This window comes from Agrilus planipennis, unplaced genomic scaffold (genome assembly GCF_000699045.2).
Source record: "Agrilus planipennis isolate EAB-ADULT unplaced genomic scaffold, Apla_2.0 scaffold96, whole genome shotgun sequence".
In the NCBI taxonomy this organism is placed as follows: domain Eukaryota; kingdom Metazoa; phylum Arthropoda; class Insecta; order Coleoptera; family Buprestidae; genus Agrilus; species Agrilus planipennis.
The window spans coordinates 104794-113798 of NW_020438968.1; the positions used below are offsets into that span (position 1 = coordinate 104794).

Here is a 9005-nt window from a genome sequence, read left to right on the forward strand (position 1 = left end):
AATTAATTGGAATTTTTCACACACAAGCCTTGCTATATGAGCTCTCAAAGCATATAAAAATTATACGGCTTAAATGTGAAGTTGGGTGCAAAAGAATACAATTAAATCCTCTGTCGGGAAAAAACGAAATGACTTTCCGAACAACCTTATAGAAGGCAAAAATGACTGTATTTTGATTTGGTTAAAAAGCAGCTGTCCATCTCAGTTGGAAACCACTGGACAATATTGAGGGATTTTGAAGAAAATCAGACTACGTATTTCTTATTGAGTTTAAGATCTTTATTCTATTTACACAACTTTTGAGCATGACAAATTTAACAACAGTAAAACTTAATCTTGAATAATAGCATAATAGCAAGTATAGATGTAATCAGAGATTAATACTGACCGTAAAACCTTGATTAGCGAGAGCTAGGGAGTAAAAGGAAAACTTGCGCTCAATAGCTACTAAATAAGTGAGGGGGCCCAATTAATATATGTATTCTTAAACTTCAGCAGCAGCAGTATTATTATTCCCCAAGAAGACTGCCTTAATATGCTGAATATGCGAGACGTTTAAATGGTAATCATGTTATGTGTTCTGTTTTGTTTTTCTTTAATAGCAGTAAAATCTTGAAAACAATCATTAAATTACCCTGTACGTGTCTTCAATATAACTTTAAATAATTATATTAACATTTCAGAACATCTAGGTGATGCTTTAGCCACTGAGTGTATGAAGTGCAGCGAAATACAGAAGAAGAATGCCGGTAAAATTTTGAGCTTTATACTACAAAATCACCGAGACTTTTGGAACCAACTTCTCGAAAAATACGACAAAGAAGGCAATTTCAGGAGGAAATACGAAGACGGGGCTGACGACTATGAAGATAAATAAACTACAAAAACATCCCCAGCCTTTTTTTTTGTTAGCTTTCTTGTAAATATGTTATCTGTTAGTAGCTTTATGCACTTCTAAAAAATTTTATTCTTTGTTATCTATCAACGTGGAGCTCACATATGTACATAAATATATTTCATAAATAAATTATAAATACCAATATTTCATGACGCACATTGCGAGTTTTTGGAGTCAATCAATAATAGCAATGGCAATATTTATATTCTAAATCAATCAGTGAGCATCGAGGACTAATAATAGCTTTTTATTTGCGTTAATTTATGAGAAATGGCTTCAAATGAAAATGAACTCAGCTGTCTCATTACTTTTATTAGTATACACATGCAGATCGTAATAATTTTATTACGAACTGTTACATTTCACATGTATTATTTGAAACTAGCATAGGTTAAAACAAAAGAAAATAACAAATTTCCTTTAAAAAATATATAGGTACGTAATTATTATTTCTTCTTTGGCCTAAAAATTATTAATCGCTTTATAGTCCAGTCGGCAGATAATTTTCGCGACATAAATTTGTTACCGGACGGGAGCTGTTCCTTGTTTTAGGGGAGCAAAAGTTAAGCATCCCTGTATATTTTTAAACTTAAAGTGTACGTTTACAAATAGGGGAGGCCCAAAGTAAAAACCAGATTTTTATATCTATAGGGTTGTTCGGAAAGTCATTTCGTTTTTTTTTGTGTGTGGAAATGAAAGACAGTTTTCCTATAATAAACAAATACTTTATTAAATTATATATTGACCGTTCTGGTCCAACACCTTTTGCCATCTTTCTGGTAGTAGCATAATTCCACGCTCATAAAATTTTTGGTCTTTGCTGGCAAAAAACTGATCGAGGAGGTTTTTGACCTCCTCATTTGAGGTGAAGGTTTTACCGTCTAAAAAATTTTGGAGTGACCGGAACAAATAATAATCCGATGGTGCCAGGTCTGGAGAATATGGTGGGTGTAGCATTGTATCCCATTCAAGCTGTAAAAGCTTTTGGCGAGTGACCAAACTTGTGTGAGGTCTCGCGTTGTCTTGGTGAAACACTACACCTTTCCTGTTGATTAGTTCTGACCTTTTCTGTTGAAGTGCATCATTCAGTTTGTCCAGCTGATGACAGTAGACTTCCGAATTAATCGTTGTGTTATCCGGTAAAAGCTCAAAAAAAACGATTCCTTTAAAATCCCACCAAACAGACAGCATCACCTTTTTTTGGTGAATATCGGCTTTGGAAATGGTTTGAGCCGGTTCATCTTTTTTGCTCCATGACCTCTTGCGTTTGACGTTGTTGTATACAACCCATTTTTCGTCCCCAGTGATGATGCGCTTCAAAAACGGATCATTTTCGTGACGTTTGAGAAGCGAATCGCAGACGTCAATGCGGCGACACAGATTTCTCTCTGTGAGAACATGGGGAACCCATACATCGAGCTTCGAGGATAATCCCAGGCCTTTCAAGTGGTCATAAACTGTTGAATTTGATAAATTTAACCTCAATCCGATCTCACGTGTTGTTATTCGCCGGTTCACATCAACTAATGCCTTTATCGCGTCTTTATCAGCTTCAACCGGCCTTCCCGAACGTGGTGCATCTTCGACATCAAAATTGCCGGATCGAAATTTAGCGAACCAGTTCTGGCACTGGCGTACTGTCAACACACCTTCTCCATACACATCAGTCAATTTCTTTCTGGCTTGAACAGCATTTTTACCCTTTCTGTAGTAAAACAGTAAGATATGTCGAAAATGCTGCTTATCGCTCTCCATATTTAAAAGGGCACCAACCAAAAACTACTGCGTAGAATTAATTGGAATTTTTCATACACAAGCCTTGCTATATGAGCTCTCAAAGCATATAAAAATTATACGGCTTTAATGTGAAGTTGGGTGCAAAAGAATACAATTAAATCCTCTGTCGGGAAAAAACGAAATGACTTTCCGAACAACCTTATAGAAGGCAAAAATGAATGTATTTTGATTTGTTTAAAAAGCAGCTGTCCATCTCAGTTGGAAACCACTGGACAATATTGAGGGATTTTGAAGAAAATCAGACTACGTATTTCTTATTGAGTTTAAGATCTTTATTCTATTTACACAACTTTTGAGCATGACAAATTTAACAACAGTAAAACTTAATCTTGAATAATAGCATAATAGCAAGTATAGATGTAATCAGAGATTAATACTGACCGTAACACCTTGACTAGCGAGAGCTAGGGAGTAAAAGGAAAACTTGCGCTCAATAGCTACTAAATAAGAGAGGGGGCCCAATTAATATATGTATTCTTAAACTTCAGCAGCAGCAGTATTATTATTCCCCAAGAAGACTGCCTTAATATGAAAATACCACTGACCCTTCTTAATATTTATTAATATCTACTCCGCAGACAAAAAAGTTGCCGATGCCAGGGACAGATTACAGAAAGAGAACACTGGATCATCTGCTGGCATTTTCTATATTTTCTTTACACCATGTAAACAAACACTGGGCAGGAAGAGCCTGTAAGTAGCCTTCCAATCTACTTCTGTCTTAATCTCTTTAGTCTTTAGTCACCACAACTTATTCATATTTCCACGATTCCTAAAGGACGCTTTCGCTTTATCGATAGCATAGATGGGTGGTACAGCTTGCCTTTCAGTACCAGCTTATGAGAATATTTGAAGAGATACATCTGGAGGCACTGTAGAGTGTATCTCTTCATAGTACTACAACGTAGGAAATATAAATGGTGTGCACAAGAAGTACCCCAGTTGACGAGCCATCTATGATTCAGAACACTTACCGCGTTATCTGATCTGCTTTCGACGAAACACACATACCTATTCGTAACCTTCGCAAACAACTGATACGTAGACAAGTCAATTGTACGTAATGATTAGTAATTATGTGCACTCGTTAGCGTTCGATTGGCAAAATATTACTACAAAATACAAAAATAAGTTCAATGTGGAAATATCAAGTGAAAATCAATGTATTCACATGCAGAATATACGGACATGGTGGTCACATATGTATGGACGGTGCAATGGGAATATACCGCGGTATCACGCATCATCATTGCCGAAGCAGTTGGGACTTTCGATAAGGTCACTACCCTCATGTTCATATATATCATTGAGTGGTGCGAGATGGCTCATTTTACTTCTTTTTCATATACCTTCTCTCCCTTTAATTTTTCCGCAGTACCTACATACATACGCAATTCGTAAGGTCAATCCAAATCTCTACGAGCTAGTCAAACTAAATAGGTGTTACACTGTTGCGAAAAAACAAGTAAGCATGCACATAAATACTTCTAAAAAGCCTTGAAAATGCATTCTTCTTAATCGGCAATTAAATGATACTGTTAATGTTTTGTCAAAAAGAATGAAAGACTTAAGGAGCACGCTTGAAAGGCTAAGGCATGTTATAAAGTTTCTCTGTCTCGCTGTAACAATAAATCATTTTAGTTTAATAATTGCTTTTGTTGTGGTAATTAAACCCAATGTTCCTTGTACGTTACTGCTAAACGGGGGTTAAATCTCTTTTATTCATACCCGCAAACTGTGATTCATCGGATAATGCCTAGTTCCCTCCCATATACCTGTTTTTAATTAGGGTTAAAATTTTCGGTATGTCGAATTCCTTCCTAATTATACATCAATTTCCTCCCAACGGCGGCGGACCTTGAGTGCTAATTACCACTATAAAGTCATAAAGAGTTGTTTAAATACAGCCTCACATCACATATTAATCTTAATATTATTCATATATTATAGACAACACAATAACAATAATAATAATAATTTTATCAGACTACCCTTCTATTAGTCAAATATTTGTTTCTACTCCTTCCGCTTATTAATTGTGAGTCATTTCATACTAAATTTAGCAAATGTTTTTATTCGGCTCATCCTCATTTTTATCAATTTGCTAAGGTTTTACTAGATTTTCAATGTGAAATTTTTGTTAAAATACGAAGTGTTTCATATAATTTTAAAAAATAGTTAAGAGGACAAACTAAAACTAATAAGGCTTTTCTAGATGATTACATCAAAAAGCTAGGCGCACACGAATTTTCAAACATTGAATTTGTTAAGGTAGTGGGAAACCATTTTAAAATTAAATAAATAAACATTTCATAACTGATGTGTGTGTTTTCTTTCTGAAATTATTTTATCTTTAATTTACTGAAGTACTGAAGTGCACTATAAATATATATTTATTTTCGATAAATAAAATCGGTAAGTGGTCGTTAACTTAATTATCGGAGTTGATATGAACGGGAGGGAACTCGGCTAATACCCGGGAGGGAATTTGACTATCTGTATTTTAACCAAAACTATCTGCGGGAGGGAATTCGGCATCACCGGATTCATCCTATAAAAACGCCATTTATTTCATAGACTTGTTCATGTCACGTGGCACATAATGCACTATTGCAAGAACCTTATGCTTTTAGGTAGAAAGATAGTAACTACAACTTCACATGGTATTCATTATTTGGTCCTCCTTAACATTTGCTGAATCTCTTCGAGTGTTTTTCCTTTAGTTTCGGGTACACACGTGTACGAAAATATCAAAATAACTACGCAACAGAGTCCGAAAAAGGTAAATGGCGCAAACAGTCCAAAATTATTAGCTAGAGTTTGGAAAACTTTAGTCGATGTTAAAAACGATGCGGCGAAAAATATACACACGACGTTGATAGCTTTTCCTTTGACACTTGCGGAGAACAGTTCTCCCAGCATCAGAATTGGGACGAGTCCCAGACCGCTTCCGGCAAATAGTAGCCATATTACCATACCGAGTAGCGGTATCCATCTCACGCTGGAAACATCGACTAGTTCATTGTCTGCCACGTAACAAAACGCGGCGAGAACTAGTAATGTCAAGCCGCAACCAATAGACGATAACATCATGGAAAGCCTTCTTCCATATCGATCCATTAAAAACATGTTTGAAGACATTATCAACAGTAAAGCTCCAGTATAAATAATAGACGATGTGCTTTTTGAGAAAACGCTTCCGCTTTGCTCGAACATGTATTGGGTGTAGACTCCAAAAGCAGGCATACCGGAAAATTGCTGGGCAGCTCTCAGACCACATCCTACTATGAGTGCCCTTCTATTCACAGATTTCACAAATAAATCTCTTAGAGTACCTTTCTCAGATATTTGACGTTTAACGTCACTCTCTAGTTTTATGAATTCTTCATCTACGTCTTTCTTCCACCTGAAAAATATTTTATACATTGTGGAGATGAAAATAAATTCTTGATGGTATTCAATACAGGCGATCCCGGAAGTGCTACATAACCTTTTAATTGCATATGGAAAACTTGCGGGTCATTCAGATAATTGAATAAGTATTTATCAAAAGTCCCACGTTTTCAAGCAACTTGCAATTTCTGAGATTGGAAATTAGAATTTTTGACAGTGGCGGGTTGGGATTTATCAATGTTGAGGGAGAAGGGTGGGGGTTTGGGTCAAAATAGAAAATGTTAAAAATCCCCGTTTGCTTATCTGCCAGTATGACTTATCTTGGAACCGATTTTGATAACACTTCATGGGACGCCTTGCATATCAAATAACTTTTTGAAGTGAAACTTCTTTACGCACGGTAGGGTAAGTTCGTTTCATGCGAGTTGCTATGTAACGAAATCATGCAACGCATTTCCCCCGCTGTCTGTCCCTGTGTACGCTCACATCTTTAAAACTACGCAACGGATTTTAATGCGGTTTTTTTTAATAGATAGAGTAGTGATAACAAGAGGAAGGTTTATATGTATAATACATGCATAATATAGTAGAGAAACACTGATAATTTTAGAGGTTTGTAATGTGATGTCGTACATAAACACATTTTTTTGCGCTTACATTGCAAACGCTGGCTGAACTGTACGAGATAGATCAAAATAATATACTACAGTATTGTACACCTTAAAAAGGTCTAAAAAAAAGTCCGCGATGGTATATTTCTATCTCTTAGGGATAACCCACAATAACAATTTTTTATCCTTTACTTTTTACAAGAAATAATGGCTTATTTACGAAGCGATTTTAAGCAATACACCATTAATCCTTATCCAATTAAGTACTTTTAAATACATTGTGCATTTAATATAGATCAATATGGCCCTTTACAGCATGTAATTTAAATTAATATTATCGAAGACATTACAGATTTAAAATGCAGGGACATAGCGGTCGCGGAGGTACCGGTCGGGGGGCCGGTTTGTATTGTCTAATGACAAAAAAGTGGTGATTGTTGTATATAAAGACATTCTACAGTATATTTACTATCAGCATTACAAATGTGTGTACAAATAATATCATCAAACCAATTCCTTAACCCCTATCCCGGTATGTTTGTGTGTTTAAAGAAGTTTCACTTCGGTAGCGTGTTGTATAACTACACGTTATATTTTTTTTAAATTTAGTACCATTTGCCATTTGAATTACAAAAGGACAAATACAGGATAACGCACGCAATTGATTTTACCGTAAAGTTTGCAACGATTTCCTCGCAGCTTCTTCTCTTCCTTTCATTAGAAGAAAGTACGGAGATTCTGGCATGAATGAGAAGAGGATAAGATGAAGAGTAGGCCCTAAGGCGCATACAATTGCAGTATGGGGTATGGACATGAAAGCACCAATAACGTTTATGATGAATTGACCAAGGTATACCCCAATTCCGACCATATTTCCCCAAAGGCCTCTAACGTTCGGTTCGGCAATCTCTCCCACGTACATCGGCAAAACAGTAAAAACACTCGAATCTCCAATACCAGCGAAAAGCCGAGACAGGTTAAGCATCAGTGTCGAGTTAGCCGTTGCTATCAAAATCCAAGATATAAGGTAAGGAACGGATAACAAAAGAGCACATCTTTTTCGTCCCAGGATTTCTACCAGGATCGCCACAATTGGACATGTCCCCATAAGACACAGCGATTGTATTATTGGAAAATAAGAACATTCTTCGAATGATATTTTTATCGTTGAATTTGAAGAAAGTAAATTGGGTATGGATGGGGACGTCCAACCAAAACTTAGTCCAAAATTAAGGGATGATATGCAAGCTGCAACAAATAATATAATTTGTTAAAACACCAAATAAATCGCTAAAAAAACACTGTTCAATTGTTCTGAAATACATTTCCTGATATTACCAAATATACTTGTATTTGAATGGGTTTGAGGCGAAGTCTAACAAATACAGCATCGATACAAAAAAGGTTTTGTTTCGATTTCCTGTGTGAATGAGGTTCTGGGCTTTTGTAAAATAGTTCGATTGACAGTCCTTTCGTACAAATTTCTCATATTAATAAAAAATAGAAGGAGAGAAATGTAGGTGTTTCAGACCGGGGATGGTTGACTATAGGGGTAGGTAGACTAACTACCGAAAACTAGTCGACAATATATGAACTATGTCATCTGATCATAGCCAAGCATTTCATTTCGCGTCCCGCTCAGTTGTCTAAAGCGCCACATCGCGATCGTGCGTTGTTTTCGAACAGTGAGCTGTTTTTCATATTTCAATCACATAAGTAATATTTTAATATATTGTATTTTTTGATCTGATGCCTACTCGTTTTATGTAAATCATTTTTCTATTAGTCCTAGCGTTTAATGAGGGCACATTTATCATATTTCATATCTTATTTTTCAAGTCAACGGCAGTGTTTAGGCTAGCCATGCGATCAAAATTAAAAATGGCGTCTAGGGTTGGAAGACCAATTTTTTTCAGGGCTGGTTGAATAATTATTCAACCAACCCCAATGAAATATGTAGTCGAAAACAACACGTAAATTAACTTTTTATTGGACTTTTAAATCGTTACGTGGCCAAACTAAAAGAAAAATCAGAACAGAATCCGAAATTGATGAGAGCAGAATTAACCCTAGACACAGTGGGATATGTAAAAAATAGACAAATTTTTACTAATCTAGAAGAGGAAGCTTTAGCCAGTTATTTAAAGAAGGCAGCAGATATTTATTTTGACTTGACGCCATATGAGACCCAAAAATGAGTTCGCAAAAAAATAACAAAGTTATACCTAATTCTTGGAGAGAAAAATTGTTAGCTGGTAAAGATTGGTTGGGTTCTTTTCTTAAACGTCATCCTTCTCTATCAATCC

At 35.9% G+C, this 9005-nt stretch overlaps 2 protein-coding genes and 1 long non-coding RNA gene across 3 annotated transcripts in view; 1 reads left to right on the forward strand and 2 right to left on the reverse strand.

The window, feature by feature from the left end:
- The window catches only part of LOC108734432 (ejaculatory bulb-specific protein 3-like), a 19435-nt gene extending 18393 nt beyond the window's left edge, over positions 1–1042 (forward strand). Inside the window, exon 2 of the mRNA XM_025975330.1 lies at positions 684–1042. Coding sequence (XP_025831115.1) covers positions 684–877 — 194 coding nt within the window. The 3' untranslated portion in view covers positions 878–1042. The remainder of the gene's footprint in view (positions 1–683) is intronic.
- Positions 1043–2945: 1903 nt separating this feature from the next.
- On the reverse strand, positions 2946–3706 carry LOC112904676. The gene is made up of 2 exons (XR_003231268.1): positions 3670–3706; positions 2946–3592 (listed from the first exon to the last, which is right to left on the reverse strand). It is a non-coding gene; the product is annotated as an uncharacterized LOC112904676 (long non-coding RNA).
- A 1455-nt stretch (positions 3707–5161) lies between these two features.
- The window catches only part of LOC108734427 (facilitated trehalose transporter Tret1-like), a 9954-nt gene continuing 6110 nt past the window's right edge, over positions 5162–9005 (reverse strand). The window contains exons 2-3 of the mRNA XM_018465993.2: positions 7371–7947; positions 5162–6101 (exon numbers count right to left, since the gene is read on the reverse strand). Coding sequence (XP_018321495.1) covers positions 5366–6101; positions 7371–7947 — 1313 coding nt within the window. The 3' untranslated portion in view covers positions 5162–5365. The remainder of the gene's footprint in view (positions 6102–7370; positions 7948–9005) is intronic.